This window comes from Lissotriton helveticus, chromosome 4_1 (genome assembly GCF_964261635.1).
Source record: "Lissotriton helveticus chromosome 4_1, aLisHel1.1, whole genome shotgun sequence".
Taxonomy (NCBI): domain Eukaryota; kingdom Metazoa; phylum Chordata; class Amphibia; order Caudata; family Salamandridae; genus Lissotriton; species Lissotriton helveticus.
Genome location: NC_136063.1, coordinates 1502964249 through 1502985610, shown reverse-complemented (window position 1 = coordinate 1502985610; position 21362 = coordinate 1502964249). Strand labels below are relative to the sequence as shown.

At 49.3% G+C, this 21362-nt stretch overlaps 1 protein-coding gene across 2 annotated transcripts in view; it reads left to right on the top strand.

The window, feature by feature from the left end:
• Positions 1–21362, top strand: part of MAK (male germ cell associated kinase) — a 653239-nt gene that overhangs the window by 281625 nt on the left and 350252 nt on the right. For both annotated transcript variants that reach the window (XM_078688092.1, XM_078688093.1), the window contains exon 6: positions 13772–13904. In XM_078688092.1, coding sequence (XP_078544218.1) covers positions 13772–13904 — 133 coding nt within the window. The remainder of the gene's footprint in view (positions 1–13771; positions 13905–21362) is intronic.

Sequence of the window (21362 nt, the reverse complement as noted above, 5' to 3'; positions counted from 1 at the left end):
CAATCGGAACCGGCCTACAGAGTGAACAGACTAGCCATGGGTAAGGGAGGGCCCAGTTCGCTGCTATACACTGAACGACTGGCGAGCAATACACTGCACCACACCCAGACAGTGGCATTGGCTTGGCGGGCAGCCACGAAATACCTAGAATGGGAAAGTAAACTGACAGGGATGACCCCACTCTGGGTGGGAGCCTGGTTGGGAAAATTGAATAAATTGAAGGGCTTTGCGAAATGGGAGCTTCTGGGCATTGAAACTCTGGGAGACATATGTAGGGATCAAGCCTACATTACATTTGAAACCCTGCAATCAGAATTGGAAATGGGGAAAGGGGAGTGATTGCAATACCTGCTGCTAGGACATGCTATATGCAATCATATCAAAGAAGGGGAGACATTGGAAGAAACTGCCCCGTTAGAGGACAGAATGCTGACCGAGCCTCTGCTGGCAAAGGCCATTTCCCTGATATACAAAAAAATAATTAACAACGCCGTTGAAGTTCTTTATCAATTGAGGGCAACCTAGGAGGGGGACATAGGTCCGCTTGAAGATGAAGAATGGATGGAAGCATTACAAGGCCCTAGAGAGGAGGTGATCAGGGCATGATTTAGATTGATTCAGGTGAAGGTCCTCCACCGAGTATACTACCCCAGAACAGTATTATATAGTATGAGAGAGGGTGTGGAATGAAGGGGAACCTTCTACCATTTAATTTGGGATTGCTCAAGATTGCAAGAGTTCTGGAGCAAAGTGGTTGAGGTCCTAACAGCAGTTACCAGAGTAGAGGTGCACCTGACACCGAAATAGGTGCTACTCATCATTGCCGCGCATGAAGATTGGCTTAGACACACGAGACAATGGGTGACACTAGCACTGGGTGTAGCCAAGCGAAACGTAGCAAAGAAATGGGGAGCAACAGAAATACTGACAATAAGGGAGTGGAAAACCAACTTGGATTGGTGCAGACAAGCGAAACAAACAATATACAACAGTAGAGGGTGCCCGAAAAAATAGGTATAGATATGGTGTGCCTGGCAGATATACAGAGGCCTATAAGGGAAGTGGTAGGGGGAAAGTGTAGACGGAGACTGGGATGCTGTTGTAAAGTTAAATGTGTCCATGATCATGTAATAAGAAATACTGTTATGCGATGTAACTATCTCCTGATTGTATTAATTGCTGAGCAGATGTTAATAAAAAGAATTTAAAAAATAAAGTTTCTCAGCCTTCCTGGAATCACAGACAGTGCTTCATCCTGCTGAAATGGGTTTCCAACCATGCACAGCACTGAGTGTGCTCTGATTGGGGTGGTTGAAGAATTAAGGAAACTTTTGGATCAGGGCGGATCCGTAGCCATTATCCTTCTTGCTCTAAGTGCTGCCTTCAAAACCATTGTTCACTCAATTCTCATTCAGAAAGTTTCCAGCACAAGTGTTGAGGGCAGAACACTTGAATGGTTCTCCTCCTTTCTGAAGGATCGAACCAGTCTTCCCCCCAGTTCTGGAGTGCCTCAGGGTTCCTTCCTGAGTCCCACTCTCTTTAATTTGTATATGCTCCCTCTTGTTAATCTCGTTGGATTGTCATTGATGTCTTATCCCGCTGACACCCGGCTGGTCATATCTATCTCACCGCACTAGACTTCTAATCATTTATTCCTGACTTCGTGCCTTCAGGCAGTAGCCGGTTGGATGGCCTGCTGTAAACTAAATAAAACTCAACGAGGAAATTACAAAATGTATGTAGTTGGACAATAATTCATTGGGGTCGTCTCCCAAGGCCTATTCAAGACTATCTAAGTAAGCTGTTGACCCCCATAGGTCCAATAAAGAGCCTGGGGAAATGGCTAAACGCCAAATTTACAATGAAACCAGGCTAAAAAAATATCTGCTAGCTGCTAGGGCATCCTGAGATTATTGAAGAAAGTTTGTGAACTTTTTCCTTTTTTTAGCCAGGAGATTCATTGTCCAGGCGTTGCTACTGGTGCGTATAGACTGCAGTAATGCTTTATACCTTGGCTCGCCATGTTATGCTGTTAAAAGATTGCAAACTGTGCAGAATGTGGTGGCCCGACTGCTCACAAACACACCCGGATGTCAGTCAGCCACTAAGGCCCTTAAGGATCTCCACTAGCTTCTGGTGGAGCGCAGCGTCCAGTTTAAGTCTTTATGTATCATACACAGGGCGATAAATAGGGGAGGTCCCCAATTGTTACATTCACTGGCCTCTCTTTGTGTACCCAGTAGGCCTCTGAGATCAGTCTCTCCCCATTTACCTAAGGCTCCCAGGATTCGGATATCGCGCTGGGGTGGACCCTCCACAATTCTCTTGCCAGCCAAGCTCTGTGGAATTCTCTCTCCCTGGAACTATACCATCTGAAGGAAGAACTGCCTTTTCACAAAGCCTTGAAGACTTGGCTATTTAAGGAATAGTGCAATACCTAGGCTGTTCTACGGTAGTAGTGAAAGCCCTGGGAGGCCTACTTGTAGCCATTCGCTATACAAAAACTGCAGAATAGAATAGGATCCCACTTCATAATCTGTACAAGCAGCTTGATCTAGAGATGCCCAGTGTTCTTATCAAGACACATATTCTTACGAGTGATGACACTGAGCAAAATTGGAACAAAGCTTGGAGCTTTAACTGCTGAATCTGTGAAGTTTCTAAAAGGAGTTGCTGAGACAGAAGAAGAATGGGACTTTAAAGACATAGAAAAGTACCTTGTGTGTGTGTGGAAAACTATTTCTGACTGTCACACATTTTATGATCTTCGGTACAGTGAGTTCAAGAGATCAATCCCGCTAAGTGACCTTCCACCAACGTCATATTCTGTGCATGGACACATTGAAAGAGCATTCTACTTGGTCAGAAGATGTGTAAATGTTTTGGATCATGCATATGTAGAGAAAGATCCATGTGAATTGGGTTGGGAAGATATTGATGGGGTGCTCAAACCTACAAAATGTCTAAAGCCTCTACACACAGAACTAACATAGACATATGCTTGCAAAACCTGTGCTACAAAAAGATGTCCCTGTTGATATGTTCTTCCGAAATGTTCAGCATTCTACAAATGTACCACGAGTGATTGGCAAAGCAAATATAGTGAGCTATGAAAATGTGTCTAAAACAGGAGTGATTAACATTATTATTTTTACATATTCAGATTATGAAGATTGTTTGGTGTATACATAAAATTATTAAAAACCATTATTTGTTTTATTTCTATATGTATATCTCTTCTTCCTCTATTATAGCCGCCGGTTTGGAAAATGGCACAAAGGCTGCTCTGACGAGTTATTTTCTGTTTCTGTAAGACTACTTGACCTCCAAAACCTATGTTTTGACACCAAAATGAATTCTATAGGTCTCATGTTTCCTGAAAAATTACATCCTCACTAAAACACATCCAGCATTTTAAAAAATATAGTCCAGAAAAAATTGGCCTGGATCCAAAAACATAAATCAAAAATGAAAATCTTATCTCAATGAAAAAAAAATTTTAAGGTTTATCGGGGGGACGAGGTTAAAAGATGTGGCATCGGTGGTGGGAGGTATCCATCAGAAAAACAAGTTACTTCTATTCGGTAGCGCTCTTTCTGGTGAATACGTCATCTAACTTCCGAATTCTCACTGCATTCCCACCATTCCATTTTTTGAGTGGTCTTCCTTTACCATCTCAAAAGATCCCAAATTAGAGACCTTCAATAGGTACCTCAAATTGTTTTGTGCACAGCATCCAAAGAATGGAAGTTCACGCAAGAAACTGAGGGGGCGCATATGGGTGGTGCAAATGCGGCTCCACATCATTACTTCTGTGGCTGAACTGAAACACTGTGGAGCCGCACAGAGCTATCTAGTGGCATGCGGGAGCACTGCCATGAAAACAGTCTTGATCCTGTCCGGTGCATAGGAAATATTATAAAGGTGAGGAATCTGTGGTTAGAATGAGTATCATCTAGAAAAAGCGCTACCAGAGGTAAGTAACCAATTCTTCTCTGTGGTTTTACAGAAAAGAACGGATAGAACTAATTTGAATGGCCCCAGTGGCTCCTTGCATGTCCTTTCGAAATCACTTCCAGTGGCTGTGCATAACTGCATCAGTATTATCATGTAGTACCATTTGGCAGCACTAACAACCCATTGCTTTAAACATTTCTGGATCCAGTTTGTCTCTGCTGAAAAAGGTTCATATAAGGAATTTGCAGCCCTTAAAGGAAAATGGGACTACTGCATACTCTTAAAAAACGTTGGCGTCCACATTCACAATGGGGAAAGACCCCCTCACGTTTATGAATGTGTTACCACCTCCTTCACGGAGTCAGTAAAATATTAATGTTTTGCGCCAGATTCCAGGCGCAAAACATTCATACATGCCCCGGTGACTCCCCATTAAAAAAGAATGCCCTGGGCACGCCCCTTCCTAATACTGACTCGCAAATCCTATTTTCGAGTCGGTAATAGGTTACTAACTCACAAAGTAGGTTTGGTACATGCTAAAAACCATTTTAGCAGTTGCAGACGGCTCGATTCTTTATTTGCGACTGCTAAAAACAGTTGTGCATCTGGCCCAAAGTTCCCTACTTAAGAACCAGAAGGACTGGATTTATTTCCTGACATTCACACTATCAGGTTGTGTGATCAATTATTTTTTCTGATTGAGCACATTGGAGCTACTTCCCTAGATACAGGGAAGCGAGTCAGTCTGTGCTGTGATCTTTACATGAAAATACGTGGTTCCTCTTCAACCATGCGATGGTCCTGACTGTAAGGCCTCCCTCACAATGGCCCCAGAGCTCCCAAATCTCTAAGTGGTGTCTTATGCGAAAAGTCAGATGCAATCATAGCCTTTCATTTACTGCACTAGACTAAAATGAAGTGAGAAGTCATTGTTCCTGACACAACTTGAATTTACATCATATATTCCAACATCTTATTGATGCATTCTTTTCCAATTGAGCCTTGCACGGCACTGTAGGGTCATGCAAAATTAGTGTCTCCATAAAATGTGTAGCCCCCCTACCACTGTAGAACTCAAGTATGCCACAACCTCCCAAAATACCCTTTGTTTTAATGAGTGGGATTTGGTTTTGCTTGGGTCATCTTTGTCACTCACATTGAAGCTTGCTACCTGGTCCTGGGTTTTCAGCTGCAGTGACAGATGAGTTCTCCCCAGCTGTTAAAATATGTGGCCCTCACTTTCAAGTAAAGTAGAGTTCTGGATTAATGCCAGTTTCAAGAGTCTGCAACAGTGATGACTGAGAATGTTCCTTATTATCATTCTCTGGGCCCTCAAGTTTTATTTTCTGCCAGGTCTTGAGTCCTTATTTTGTAATGACCGTGAGGTTTTGATACTGGCTTCTGACGGTGCCTGGGGCCCTCAATTCTAGTAACAGTGGGGTTCTGCCTTTGGCCTGCCTCCATTATCTCCCACTGCCAGTCTCTCTGGTTCTTGGTTATCAAGACAGTAAGATTTTCGCCTATTTCCAGTGGCTGTGAACCTTATTGTAATGACAGTGTGATACTTTGTTGCTGCCAATATCTGGTTCCTCTGATTCAAAAGTGGCGTTCTGGTCATCATCCAGTGCTTTGAGCCCTGGTAGGTCGAAAACCTTTGAGAAAATAGGGCCTTTCCTGCACAGCAACATCGAGGCCTGTTTAAGAGCTAAAGTGGGGGTGTTTGTTTCGTCAGTAGATTAACAAGAGTGTAGAACTACCAGCTGTCTAGAACTAAACAGATGGTTTCATAGACGTTATGCATTGAACTACAGATTTTTATGGTGCTTAATAATTGCAATTTATGTCTTGAACTTCTGGCATTTGAAGACACAGATGATACAGGGAAAGACCGAGTGGCGTGAGTGGAGCAAAGGGTGGCAACAATGTGAGGGTGAAACACCAATTTTTTTGGGCAATGGCCAATGTAAAAACTTGCAACTCCTCTATTACTTTTACAGCTACTTGCTGAGTTTAGAGGATATGACTGTTGTTGGTCCCCACGCTAACTTTGAGAGCACTGCTTAGGGGAGTTAGAAAAATGCAGATTGAAAAATGAGAAGACGAACCTTCTGGTAGCATGGTTATGTGTGCTTCTTATTTTCGAAGATGAATGTTGATACATTTTGACCTGATAATACAGTGCTGAAGAAATATTAGAGCTGTTTTGATACACCACTGAATTCTGAGAGTTGCATTTAATGGTTGCTTAAGTTGATATTGGACTGTAGAGCTGAGTATTCTTCTCTCTTTATTTTTTTTTATAAACCTTTTTATTTGGATTTTACATTTAATGCATTTCATACAAGCAGCAAATGTAGGAGTGTTATAGTACTATTGATTCATTCCATTCTGTTGCCTGGCGGTGGCGGGGGATATCGTCTAACAGGTGACTCCGCTAACAGGGGGGGGGGCTCCCCCTCGCCACTTTCGCCGTAGATGCCCCGAGGAGATAACTAGACTATGCAGTGTTATGTGCACCGAAGTTCTCTGAGGTATATGACTGTCTCTAGTTCAAAGTCCCTCGTGTTGGGCGTCTTGAAATGGCTATCCAAATTCTAACTTCAACTTGGGGACTTACAAACGTGTGGGGGTGGGATCCGGGGAGGGAGGGAGGGGAGGGCTTCGGGGTCGTAGAGAAGTGGAGCTAGTGTGACCATGATCCGCGTCTATCCACAGACTTCCGACTCCTTGCTTCATGTCCGATGATGTCGTGGAACCAAGAGGGCCGTTTAGGAAGGGGTTGGCGGGGCGGGTGGGGGGTGCCCATGGACCGGAGAGGGGGCGCGTGCGCCTGGTGTCGTTCGCGGGCTCTGCGCTGGGTCAATACCTGCGGGCTGTGCTTGTTGAAAGCTATGCAGAAGAGTCGCCCATTCTAGGGATATGGGCGCAATTGGGAGATCCTCAGTCGCGCGCCAATGCATAGCTATGCTACGTTTCACTAACAGTATAGCTAAGAGCGCAAACTTGTTCTACACTTTATTTTTTTTATAGCGTCTAAAGATACCCAGGGTGCAGGCTTCCCACGTGTGTAGCATTGTGAGGCCTGTGACTGTTTGCAGTGTAGTATGTACTGTCGTCCACAGAGTTTGCAAGCCAGGGCAGGACCAAAACATGTGCATGAGTGGGGCGTCCGGGGTTTTACATCGGGGGCATTCAAAGTGGGATGTCGGGTAGAAGCGTTTAAGCCGTGCTGGTGTGAGGTAGGCGCGATGCAATATGTTGAACTGGACATTCTTGAATCGCTGGTTGCCGGACACTTTTTTATGATGTTCTAGGGCCGTCCCCCACTCCCTGTCATGGAGACTACGTCCGAAATCCTCCTCCCATTGGAGTCGCAATCTCGACAATGACACTTGTGTAAGTTCGATGATGGCTTTGTATATCCATGTGACATGGTGTCTACCCGCTCCCATACGAAGCAATGCATGTACCACCGGGTGAGTGGCAGGTTCCCCGTCCCTGAGGTCCCAGGTCCACCCACAATCCGCTACTAGTTGCCGATGTAGCGGAAATTGACCGGGCGGGAGCCCTCTCTCCTCGATCAGGGCCGTGAACGAGGCTAGCTGACCGTCGGTAAACAGGGCCTCCGTTTCTGTGAGTTGGTGCTCAGTCCAGACCCAAAGGTCCCTCGCAGTGTAAAACACCGATCCCCTTGGGAGCCCTGCTAGAGGTAACAAGGGGGAATACACCGGCGACCCCTTGGACATGCGATTGATCCGCATCGCACAGGTCCTAGCCACTTTCACCAACAGTGGATGCGCTGGGTCGGGCTTAGTGCCCGGGATTAGCATTCTGGTTAGTTCTGGGACTGCCAGCTGTTGCCTTGGGTCATCGTTTCTCCCAGGTTACGTTGTGCGGTCCAACGCGACAGCCACTGTAGCTGTGCCGCCAAAAAGTATGCTTCAAATGAGAGGGCGCCCATACCTCCCCAGTCGCGGGGTAGCTGCAGAGTCCAAAGGGCCACTCGACAGCGGCCCGCCCCCAAATCAGGGATACCAGCAATGACTTCAGCTCCTGAAAGAAAGACTGGGGTTTGACCACAGGGTCATTTGCGAAGTAATAGCGGAGTCGGGGCACCATGATCATTTTCGATAATGCGACCCTGCCTATGGGGGCCAGGGGCAAAGTTCTCCAGAAACCAATTTGGCCTTTAACCCCTTCCATGCTGCCGTCGGCCATTGGCCGACGGCAGCACTACCTCGCTGGTGCTGCCGTCGGCCAATGGCCAACGCGGCCGCGCCCATTTTTTAAAGCGGCCGCACTGCCGCGAAAGAGCGGAAGCAGCCAACGTGTTAAGGCCCCGGAGGGCCCGGTAATGATTACCCTCCAAGAGGTCCCGGGCTCGTGGTAGAGTCTGATTCCCAAATATCTCGGGGAATCCCCCGTCCAAGCCAGTGAGGCCTCTCTCAGGCAGATTTCCCTGTGTGGAGTATTTGGGTGCAGGGGGTAGAGAGAGGATTTCTCCCAATTCACCCATAGCCCCCTCGCCCTCTCAAAATCTGAGAGTGTGGTCCAGATGGTGGTAAGGTCCGCAGCGAAGTCCCTTACATAAATGAGGAGGTCATTCACATAGAGGGAGATGCAGTGCATGCTCCCCCCCAACGGAATGCCCCAGCGCTGGCCCGCCTCCCGCAGTCGGGCCGCCAGCGGCTCCACTGCAAGGGCAAAAATGACGGGGGACAGGGGACACCCCTGGCGGGTACCGCGCCGGATAGGAATGGGAGGGGAAACCGAATGACCGATCCTTACCCTTGTAGTGATGTCGGTATATAACAGCCAAGTGTATGCAAGGAAGTGGGGTCCCACGCCCGCCTTTCGTAGCACCTCGAAAAGATATTGCCACACTAGGGTGTCGAACGCCTTCCAGGACGAGGCACGCCGCCCTTGGGAACCTACCCTGCACCACATCCTGGACCTGGAACAGCCGACGGAGATTCTGAGAGGTATTCCTCCTGGGGATGAACCCGCTCTGATCTGGATGGATCAACCGGGGGAGAACTTCCGTAAGCCTGTCCGCCAGGATTCGTCCTAAAATTTTGCAATCTGTGGTCAGCAGGGTTATTGGCCGGTAGGACGGGAGAAGCAAAGGGTCCCGATCGGGTTTGGGGAACGTCACCAGTGTCGAAGCCTGCATCGACTGGGGTAGCAGGCCCACCTCTATGGCTTCCCGAAAGACTGTGTCGAACTGTGGGGCCAGCTGCTGTACAAATGTGGTATAGAGTTCTACCGGGAATCCGTCGTGACCCGGAGCTTTATTTGTAGCGAGTCGGCGAATGCCGTGTTTAACCTCCCCCACCGTTATCTGAGCATCGAGCGCTGTTCGTTCCTAGTCTGTGAGTTGGGCCAGAGCCTCTGTGTGTAGCTTGTGTCGTATGTGGCCCTCCCTGTCTGGTGTTGTTTCCCTGTACAGTGTGGTGTAATAATCTTAAAAGGCCAAGACTATATCTGCTTGTGCATAGACCAGCTCCCCTACAGCGCCCCGGATGCCAGTGATCGGTTGTGTTTGTGTGTCCTGGCGGATGAGCCACGCCAACAGGGTGCCGGCCTGGTCCCCTTCGCTGTGGGCTCTAGTGGTGTAGGTGCGGAAATTATAGCGCCGCAGATCCGCACACGCCTCCTCGTATTTGAATTTGGCCTCTGCTAGTCGTGCGGGGGAGACCGCTCGCTGAACTGCCTCTTCAGATAACTGTGCTACTTACTGTTCTGTAGTATGTACTGCCCTCTCCAGGGTCTGCTTCACCCCTGTGATCTGTCGGATACATGCGCCCCTTAAGACTACTTTAAATGCACCCCATTCCAGGGATCTAGTCGCTGCAGTGCCCCTGTTTTCTTCGAAATAATGGCGGATGGTGTCAGCTTGTTCATTCTTGAACACCGGGTCCTGAAGGCAGTCTTTGGAGAGACGCCATGTGGGGATCGGCGGTGTGGGTGGGCGCCATTCAAGGGACACTGTGCGCGTCGTGGTCCGAGACCACCCTGCCTAGGTAGTCTGAGTGGGTGATACGTGGCAGAAGAGATTGCGTACATAAAAAGCGGTCTAGGCGGATGCGCAGATTGTGTGGGATCGAGTGGAAGGAATACATTTTGGTGGCTGGGTTGATGTGGCGCCAGGAATCTGTGAGGGACCAATGGGCCGCCCAGGCCCGAAAAGCAGCAGTGTGCACGTGGGCTGGGGATTGTTTGGGGGGGCGGACGGGACCGATCTAATGCTAGGTCCATGGAGCAATTGTAATCCCCTCCCAGTATCCATGGGGAATGTGTGAAGCCTGTTAGGGTACTCGTCAACGTCCCCCAGAATGGTGTTTGATCAATATTTAGGGCATAGATGCTGCCTACGAGGATAGGCTGCCCGTCCAGTAACCCCTCCAGTAGTGCATACCGGCCCTCGGATCTACTTTTCTGCCCAGTTCCCTGAAAGGTACTCCGGGACGAATCCAGATTAGTGCCCCTCTTGCGAAAGCTGAGTACGTGGTACCGCAAAAAAGGCCCTCCATTTCCTCTGCAGCCTACCCATTTCCTCCCTCGTGAGATGTGTTTCTTGAAGGGATATAATCTGCGCCTGTTTCCGCTTAATGTACGCATATATCTCATAGCGCTTTTTGGCCGTGTGCATCCCCCGCACATTTAGGGTTAAAAACCTGACGTCTGTATGTGCCATGGTGGGTTCAATATCGTCTCCGGCTGGCCCTCGGTCTGTGTCAGAGTGGGGTCTCCTATCCCGTGTTGTTGGGTGCCGTATATGAGGCTGTGCGACGTGGTATGTATATGCCCCTGCCCTACATATGGGGTGGAACTAGAGGTCATGGTGCATGGGGTGGGTGAACTGATAACTGGGGTCGGGAAACTGTCCCAATACAGGGGACATACCTCCAGGATCGATACGTCCAAACTAGCCCTCCAGAGAGTGGAGAGCGTCTACGAACAATTAACAGCCATGGGGTGGTGGTGTGTGCATGCGAGGGGGTGCGCGGACGGGGGGGCGCAGGATTAGTGTGCGTCATCTGATCCCTGCGAAGTGTGGAACCCTGGGGTACGCAGGCCCGGAGTGGGCCTCGGGGGTGCAGTAGAGATCCCTGGCCTACCCGAGTTAAGGGTCTCCTACGGACGGGTGCTGCCAGGAGTTGGGAACAATGCTACTCTGGCATACTGCAATGTGTGTCTCTACTCGCTCTTATGAGATCTGCCGTCTGTGGCGTAACTCTTGGCAAGGTGATCGAATCCCCTTTGGACGATGATCCGTCGCTGTCGCCCTCCCCCGCGGAGGAGAACAACCATGGGGCCCCATCTGTATCGTCCGAGCGTGGTGAGGTCTGTAGTGATGAGACTGCTCGGAGGACTTCCCGGCGTTCTTGCATGATGAGTTCCAAATCCGGTGAGTTTGATGCGGGACTGCGCATCATGGTGTTCCCACCCGTGCGCCCCCTGTTTTGGCTACGTTTCCTGGGTTGCTGCGGGCCCAGGGAGTCGCGGACAGCGCATATCCGCCCAGTCCCGAGCCTCCTCTGCACAGGTGAAAAACAAGGTTGAATCGTTGTAGATGATTCTAAGTCTTGCGGGGAATAACAGGGAGTATTGAATGTCATTTGCTCTCAACCTTCGTTTCACCTCCAGGAATAACGATCTTTGCTGCTGGACCGCTCGAGCATAGTCCGGAAAGACCATCACTAGTTTGTCTTCCACCCGGAGTGGCCGGATCGTCTCGCGGCTCTTAGTACTGCATCCTGGTCCCTGAAGTGGAGGAATTTTGCCAACATCGGTTGGGTTGGGGCTCCTGGTCGGGGCTTGGGCACGGAAACTCGATGGGCGCGCTCGATGGAGAAGAACGCCGACCGGTTGGTCTCCGGGGTGAAGGATTTCACACACTCCTCCATGTGGCTTACGGGGTCTTGTCCCTCGATAACTTCCGGCAGGCCCAGGACCCGTATATCACAGCGTCGTGAGCGCCCCTCCAAATCAGTCATGCGTTCCTCCATCGTGGACAGGCGGGTCAGGACAGCACTGATTGTCTTTTGTTGGTCCTTCACCAGGGGCTGCATGTCCGCTATGATCTTTCCCCCTTCGTTGACCTGGTCCGCCAACTTCCGATGGTCGTCCTTCACTAGGCTGACGTCCGTCGCGAGAGTGCCCAGTCGTTCTTCCATGGTCACTCGGGAGTGCTCAATGGCGGCCAGAACGCGGTCCAACTTGTCTGATATTGACTGTTCCGGGGGGCCACGGTCGACACGGTACTTGTCTTGGGGTGTGGCATATTCTCAGGCGCCGTCTCTGGCACCACGGTGGGTTGTGTATGTCGGGGCTTCCCCATTGTGCCCTCTGGACGGCCGGGGGGTCGTTGGTCGTGCCACTGGGCACGGTAGATGCCGTTGTTGGTATCTGGGTCTTTCGGGTTGGGGTCCGAGTATGCTCCACCCCCTGCCTGGATAACCGATGGGGGCACGTGGTGTATCTGCTGTGTCCGGGGGGGTCACTCCCTCGGCCGTGGTCCAGGGTGGGCACCGAGTGGGTGTCGCGTCTATAAACCCGTGCAGTCCCTGTGGTGGGGGGCGACACCCTCCCTCCTGCGTTTGGCAGCCCCCGCGGGGGCGTATCCCCTGTCGCCGATGACCCTCCCTGGCGTCTCCCACACTATCTGCACTAGGTGGGGCTGAGCCGATGGAGACACTTCGCCCTGTCTTCCCCCCTTGCCTGAGGGCGCTGGCGTTTGGTGGGCTACTCCCCGCAGGGTGTCTCCTGGTTGCTGGCTATCGATGGCATAGGTAGTCCGCCATCTTAGGGTCAAGCACTAGGCCGTGGCGGCAGGGATGGTGCCCCACCCCTCGCCACGGCCGTCTCTCCTCCAATGTCCCTGCCACCCCTGCTCTGGGGGGGGTGTCAGCCGTTGTGCGGTCCGCGGCGCCGAGGAGAGCCGCAGTCTCACTCCGCCGCTCAGCGCCGCTCAGACCGGTACATGTCTGCCGCTGTGCCCAGTGTGAGGGGACCCGGCATGTGACAAGTGCCGCGGCCGTCCCCTCAGCGTCTGGGTGTGCTGTCCGCTTCCGCGCTCCTGCTCCGGGTATGAGGGTCACTGTGGCAGTCCGCCACTTGGGAGGCGGTTCTTCCTCCGGTCTCGGGGGGCTCAGGCGACACTGCTGGCTACTGCCATTTTGTCCCTTGTCGCCGGGTGGCTCGTCGGGCCCGGTTCGCCCCGATGGCGGCGTCGCTTCCGTGGCCCTTGGTCAGCGTCGGGTGCCCCACGGGTCCCAGTTGCAGAGGCAGTGTCTGTTGTCAGGGATGGGCGCTGGAATCGGCACACTGGTCCCCGTCTGTCGCAGAGCCTCAGCAAGGCACGGCCACCATCGTTGCCTGCTTGGCCATGGCCCCCAGTATTCTTCTCTCTTTAGACCCATTATTATAATGCACCACATTTTAAAACCTCCAAAATATGGGAATTCTTGGGAGCAATAATGTGTATAAAAAGACCCATAAGTGAACTCTAGTGTAAATTATATTAGGTAATGGGCTTCAAATGTGTATTATCTAATTTTAACATTATTTCCTTCATTAGTTGCTGTCACCATTAACTGTCATAGTGATATCCATGCTGTAAAGATTGTACTAACATGCATGACCCTTTGCCTAATATCGAGAAATAAAGAAAAAAATTGAATTCTGCTGCATGCGTTTTGGGGACAAGGCAATGTGTTAGAGTAAAAAGAGAAATTTTAGTTCCTGGCTGGATTTTCAACAGAACTTGGAAATACTGGTTACTATCTTTTTTGTATTAATGCCTAAATAGGTTTTTTCCATCGTGATATGAAGCCTGAGAACCTTCTGTGTATGGGTCCAGAACTTGTGAAAATTGCAGATTTTGGACTAGTGAGAGAACTAAGGTCACAACCACCATACACCGATTATGTTTCTACCAGATGGTAAGTGTTCTCAATAGCTGAATTATGGTGTCTGATACACAGCACACAATAGACTAATGTAGAGGCAGTCTGAATCACATTCTACCCTGCCAGCATACTACACGTTGTGTTGGAAGGTGGCTGTTTATATTATAATCCAGGGCAATGATGAAATAGTGTGTGTATTATATACTAGATCCAAGGTCCTTCCCATGCTGTATACTAAAATCATTGTTTTTTCAATAAAAGTCCAAAAAAACCATCATTTTGTAAATAAATCTGAAGCCATACGGTTTGCCCCATTCAAGTGCACGGTTGAGTCATAGAAGTATCAATAATGCCCATAGCAACCCCAGTTGCAAATAAAGCTGCTCTCACCTCTGTTACATATATACAGAAAGGCAGAAAACACGCCATATTCTATATAAGAAGTGTGCAAGTTTACCTTTAACCGCAAAACTCTTTGGAAAGTAAGATGGCAACTATTATGTAAGCACCTTCCACAGGCTGAATAACATTCTGTCCAGTTCTAAATTCTGTAAGAGAAGTCTTTATAATTCCTTTCACCTACATCCTTTCCCCATATGTTTTTATTGAAGTTGTATAATGTTTTATGAATTGTTCCCACTAGTGAGTATAACATGGCCTTATTTTTCAATTCTGATGGATACATCTGCCAGTGGATTCCTCACCTTGTGAATATCCCCTGCGCCAGCAGCATTCGTAAACTTTTGTAGCTCTCCATGCCGACGAGGACGACATCACAGAGGCACAGCTTCGCTCGTGACCTCACCGACGTCACCGGAGCCATAAGAGAGCCTCGTAGGCGTGATGACGTCAGTTCCCTTTTTTCCGCGCCGTTGACGCTAACGGTTTTTTGTGACTCTCCGTGGTTGTATTGCTACTTTGTGTTTTCTAGTTTGTATCCTGTTCTTTTGTTTCTCTTTTCGGAAGATGTCGTTGAGAAAGTCAGGATTCAAGCCATGCAGGGAGTGCGGTGGACACATGTCCATAACAGATCCTCACGACGATTGCGTATGGTGTTTGTCATCGGACCATGATGTCAAAGATTGCGCTTCCTGCAGGAAAATGAACCCGAAGGTTCTGAAAGAAAGGGAAGCCAAGCTGTTCATGGCAAAGATGCGTACAGAAAAGAGGGGCCGGAGGAGATCCAGGTCGAGGTCGAGGTTGAGGTCGAGGTCGAGGTCGGGCTCAAAGTCATGTCAGGTCATGCTTCAAAACCCAAGAAGCACAAGAAGCAGAAGAGGCACGGCTCTCAACGCCGTTCGGGTAAGGAAGAGGCTCAGACGCTGACCTCGAAAGTCCATCGACATTGTGAGGACTATGTATCTCCTTCTCCAGAGAAAGCGACTTCTCCTGTGGCTTCACCGGCGCAGTCGCCGGCGCCGATTCCTTCTCCATCTCTGGAAAATTCCCCAGTCGAAGAGGTACCAGTACCTGAAGGGCCGTCGACTCCTATGGATCCACCGTCGGCGCCGGCAGGCCCGAGTCCGGTGATGTCTATGCCTGAGTGTATTCCAGGCGACTACCCTCCTTTTCCTGGTCCAGGGCAAGACCCATCGCATTATCTTAATGCTATGTATGGTGTCTTTGCGAGGGCAATATACCCCTCTGGTGCACCTTCGGGTCCCATGGATCCTATGACGTTCAATTTGCTGGTTCCTCAAGCCTATGCTCAGGCTCCTTTTATGCCTTTTCTTCCTGCGGCTCCGTCCTGGCGTTTCCCGGCGCAGAGGACGTCGACACCGACGCTGATACCTCCCTCTCCGGCTCCATCAGCTCAACCTCGTTTGACTTCGATTGTGCCCCAGGATCCAGGTTCGACGCCGGTTCCGAATCCATTAGAACCAGAAACCGGTCCTAGGATGCTTGATTCCGGTCCTGGAAAGACATGGCTTGGCAGTTCGGGCTGGGCTGTTCCCATGAGGCACAGGGTCAAGACTGATTTGCATATGGCCATGTCTGAACTGGAGTGGTGTGGAGTGCAAAAAAACTATGGATTTAGGCCCAGATCTCTGTACTGGGGTGAATGTATGACATTGTTCTGCATTCTGTCCATCAACTGTTGTTTTGCATGTGTACGACTCCGTCGGCGCCGGCCCCGAGGATAAGGTCTAGGCGGGAAGCACAAAGATTGTTGGATGAACAGCAATATAGGAAGGATGAGATGGAGGAAGGTGAGCTTCAGGAGTCAGAGGACTTTTTTGAAGACTTAAGAGTGGCAAGTGGTCTGGATATGTTACCAGAATGGCAACTCTCTCCTCCTTCCGAGGTTCCCTCTAAAGATGTGGCTCCCTACCACACTGTGATACGTAAGGCTGCTGATCTTTTAGGTCTACAACTCCCGACAGCGGAATTTAGATCCAACATTCTAACAGAGGTATTCCATTCTCCTTCTGCTATAATAGAACCTTTACTACCATTCAATGACGCCATCACTGAACCGGTTATGGAGGTTTAGCAAAAGCCCTTTTCGGCTCCGGCAGCCTCAAGATCTGTTGCCAGGAGATACAGGGCGGCTCCAGGAGATCCGGAGTTTCTTACTTCACATCCTTCACATGAGAGCCTAGTTATCCAAACTGCCTGTTCAAAGAAATCGGCTGGTGCTTTTCCGCAAGTTCCAGGTGACAGAGAGTCAAAGAGACTGGATCAGGCTGCAAAAAAGGTGTTTTCTTCAGCGTCTAAGGCCCTAAAGTCCACTAATGCTACTTGCCTTTTGGGCAGGTACATTCATGCCTTAATGGATTCTGCTAAACTGCTGGCCCCAAAGTTATCGGAGGAGGACAGGAAGAATTTTGATGAGGTCTTGCCTGACACGCAGGCTGCTGCACGACAGGTGATCCAGAGTAGTCTTGATACTGCGGACTTTGTAGCCAGGATAATGGGGTCTTCAGTTGCATCTAGAAGGAGTGCCTGGCTTAAGTCTTTAGGAGTTCTCTCAGGATGTCCAGGCAACTCTTTAGGACCTTCATTTTGATGGTTCTGGACTTTTTGGAAAGAAGGCAGATGCTGCTTTAGAAAGATTTAAGGACAGAAAGGCTACAGCCAAGTCCCTGGGTCTGCAGTCACAGCCTAGGGGTTCCTTGTATAAAAAAGTACAGAGGCTTTGGGAGGTCGTCCTTTCGGACCTACAAACAGCCTCAGCAGCGGCCGCAGCAGAACACCCTATATAAGTCATATGGGGCAGAAATAGAGGTCGCCCACGAGGTCGTCAGCCCTCCTCCTCCTCTTCTTCCTCTACCTCTCCCTCTCCCCCTCCTACCACAGCAAAGCAGCCCTAGATCCACCATTTTGGATTATGTTGGTCCTGTAGGGGATCGGCTTACTCATTTCCTACAAGATTGGGAATCGGTTACTACAGACCTTTGGGTTCTCAATCTTGTGGAGAATGGGTATGCCCTTCACTTTCGGGAATTCCCTCCAAATTACCCTCCTTGCCAAGGGTCTTGTTCGGAAGACCACCTTTTTTTCCTTCTGGAGGAAGTCCTAGCTTTACTAAAAAAAAGGTGCGATAGAGGTGGTGCCAGAGCGGGAAAGGGATCAGGTATGCTACTCCTGGTATTTTCTGATACCCAAGAAGGATGGCAGGTTACGTCCAATCCTGGATCTCAAGTTCTTGAATCTTTTTCTAAAGCAGGAGAAGTTCAAGATGCTCACCCTAGCGCAGGTTCTTCAAGCGCTGCAGCAAGAGGACTGGATGGCGTTATTTTAATATCCCGATCCTGAAGTCGCACAGGAAGTATCTCCGTTTTACGGTGGGGTCGCAAAATTATCAGTTTGCGGTTCTCCCGTTTGGACTTACTACTGCACCTCGAGTCTTCACCAATGTGATGGCAGTGGTGGCAGCCCATCTCAGAAGATCAGGGGTTCCAGTTTTCCCCTATCTGGACGAATGGCTGCTCAAAGCGGAGTCGCCAGAGAATGTGCTTCATCATCTGCAGGTGACAACCCAGCTGTTGTACAAATTGGGGTTTTCGATAAACGTGCCCAAGTCTCACCTAGTGCCCTCTCAGCGCAACCTGTTCATAGGTGCGGTACTGGACACTACTGTCTGTCGAACATTCCCTCCTCCACAAAGGATTCTCGACATTCAGGAAATGATTCCCTTGTTTTACAATGCAGCGGTCGTTCCAGTACTGAAGGTCCTTCGCCTGCTTGGTCTGTTTGCTTCCTGTATTCTGTTCGTCAACCATGCATGCTGGCACTTGAGGGCGCTCCAGTGGTGTCTCCGCAGGCAGTGGTATCAGCACAACGGAGATCTCGGGGAGTCTGTGAGGATCTCCAGAGAAGCTGCAGCGGATATATGTTGGTGGAGCGTGGAAGGCAATCTGTCTCAAGGGAAGCCCTTCCATCTACCTCCATCGGTGGCCACAGTGATAACGGATGCATCCACTCTAGGGTAGGGTGCTCATTTGGAGGACCTCGAGATCAAGGGTCTTTGCTCTCCAGAGGAAAGGTTGCTTCACATCAACCTTCTGGAGTTACGGGAGATACGTTTGGCCCTCAGGACCTTTCTCCCTTCCCCTAGCTGTCAGCCGGTTCAAGTCCTAACGGACAACACTACCGCGATGTGGTATGTCAACAAACAGGGTGGAGTAGGGTTGCATTGTCTTTGCAGAGAGGCTCTGGTTCAGGACCTTCAGATTTGTCTGATGGCAAATCATCTGGCCGGAGTTCTAGACGTGAGTGCAGACAGTCTCAGTCGGCAGTTCTCAGCCGACCACTAGTGGAGGCTTCATCCGGAGGTAGTTTGTCACGTCTTCCGGACGTGGGGAACTCCTCGGGTGGACCTGTTTGCCACTCACGAGAACGCTCACTGCCCATCATTCTGCAGTCTCCAGTATCCAATGCGGGGAGCTTTGGGGGACGCGTTCCAGTTGAGTTTGGACTCACAACTCCTTTACGCGTTTCCTCCCATACCCTTGATTCCTCGGGTTCTGAGGAAGATTCGCCAAGACCGGGCCCAAATCATATTAATCGCCCCGGATTGGCCAAGAAGGGTGTGGTACACAGTTCTTCTCCTCTCCTCGTGCCCTCCGCTCCGTCTCCCTCTCAGGGCAGACCTCCTCTCACAGCCGCAGGGGCAGGTTCTACACCCCCACCTTCAGAGCTTACACCTTCATGCCTGGAGATTGAACGGGGCAATCTGAATTATTTCTCTTTCCCACCTGACGTGGTCAATGTGATTCTTTCAGCCAGACGTCACTCCACCAAGTCTATTTATTCCTATAGGTGGTCCAAATTCGTCTCATGGTGTGGAGAGAAGTCTATTGACCCCTTAAGGGCTCATTTATCCAATATCCTTCAATTTGCTCTTTCTCTAGCCCAGCAGGGCTTTGCTGTGGCTACTGTGAAGGGCTATTTATCGGTTTGTTGCCGTTCCTTTGCTTGCAGGACCAGCCATCTTTGTTTAAATCGCCCATTGTATTACGTTTCATTAAGGGCCTTACCAACAAATATCTGCCTACTCCATTTATTGTGCCCCAATGGGTCTTAAAATCTTGTCTTAACCTACTTGATGGGTTCCCCCTTCGAGCCCTTACACAAGTGTCCTTTGAGGTTGTTGTCGTTAAAAACTGTATTTCTTGTTGCCATTACCTCGGCAAGGAGGGTAAGTGAGCGTCAAGCTCTGAGTTCAAAACACCCATTCTTGACTATTCATGCTGATAGAATGGTACTCAGGACCAGGGCTGCTTTTCTGCCTAAAGTGGTAACTCCCTTCCATCTGGGGCAATCCATTACCCTTCCTTCCTTTTATCCTCCCCCTCACCCTTCCAAGGAGGAGGAGCGGCTTCACCGCTTCGACCCAAAGAGGGCGGTGAGCTTCTACCTTGATAGAACTAAAGACTATCGTGTGGATGACTAGCTTTTCGTGGGCTTTGCTGGCTGCACACTTTCCAGATGGATTGTCTTGTGCATCAACATTTGTTACTCTTTGGCCGGTAAGGAACCTCCAGAGGGTTTAAGAGCTCACTTAAGAGCGGCAACTTGGGCCTCCCTCCACACCTTCGCGTAGCATTACTGCTTAGATTCCGAAGTGAGGAGGGATGGTCACTTTGCGCGTTCTGTCCTACAGGATTTCTTGGTATAGAAGGGTGGACAACTCCTCCGGGAGTGGGACTGCTGTGGGATTCTATTCACAAGATGAGGAATCCACTGGCAGATTTATCCATCAGAAGAACAATTTACTTACCTTCGGTAACGCTTTTTCTGGTGGATACAGTATCTGCCTGTGGATTCCTCACTGACCCACTCGCCTCCCCGTTGTCCACTCTTCTATACCTGCAAACTGTTTATTTTATGATTATATCTTTTTATGGAAATCTTTAATTGTTCTTGCTTTTTGCATTGATTTCACACTTTGTGTATTGGTTTGAATACTGTGTACTGTGTATACTGTGCCTATTTATGTCGGTCCGTCCGTGTGCCTGGGCATGGAAAAAAGGGCGGAACTGATGTTATCACGCCGACGAGGCTCTCTTATGGCTCCGGTGATGTCAGCGAGGTCGCGAGCGAAGCCGTGCCTCTGTGACGTCGTCCTCGTCTGCGTGGAGAGCTACAAAAGTTTCCGAATGCTGCTGGCGCAGGGGATATTCACAAGGTGAGGAATCCACAGGCCGATACTGTATCCACCAGAAAAAGTGTTACCGAAGGTAAGTAACTTGTTCGTCTGTACTATGCAGGCGGCTGCCATTTCCTGGCAGACTGCTGTTTTTGTTCGTGATTACCAAATCACAAAGGCCGTGAATTTGTGGGACTTTCAAGATCGCTACTTCTCATTACTGACTGTGAATTTTCTCACTAGACCTAACTTAGAGCCTGGGCCTTTTCACACATGCTTGAACATCATTCGGGAAGCGTTGCATTACTACAAATTCAGACAGTTTTCCTTGCCTTGAAAAAGTCATCTCAAGATGAAACACGTGTCGGCTGTGCATGTTTCTATGTCTACGGGTCAACATTGATGAAGAATTGAGAATAAAAGAATTTGACTGTGTATAACATTGGAGTTGTGCCATTAATGTTTATACAACTGTTTGACTTACTGAAGTCACTTCGATAACTAATTTTGGGTTGTGCTCTGTCAATCAAAAGTTTTTGGCATATGTTTTTTAAGGTTACCCTTCCTAGCCGTTACATCTTGGTCAGACAATATCAATAATTTATTGGTTAAATGGCCACATGCTAAACAAAAAGTAAATTATACCAAACTTTGGGGAAGGATGTCAAGATGACCTCTGTGATACTGAAAGTCATTACTCATGGTCATATACAAGGGAATGCAAGCTACAAAACAAAAAGGGATTAATAATCAAATGAGTCACACACACCACTTTGCATCATGCAGATAATAATCTCCAGAAGCTGGCATAGCTTCATGATTATTTTTTCTACTGGATTTGTCTCTCGTTTATTTCCTGATGTTAGTCAGATTCCTGGGTTATTCATGGAATCAAA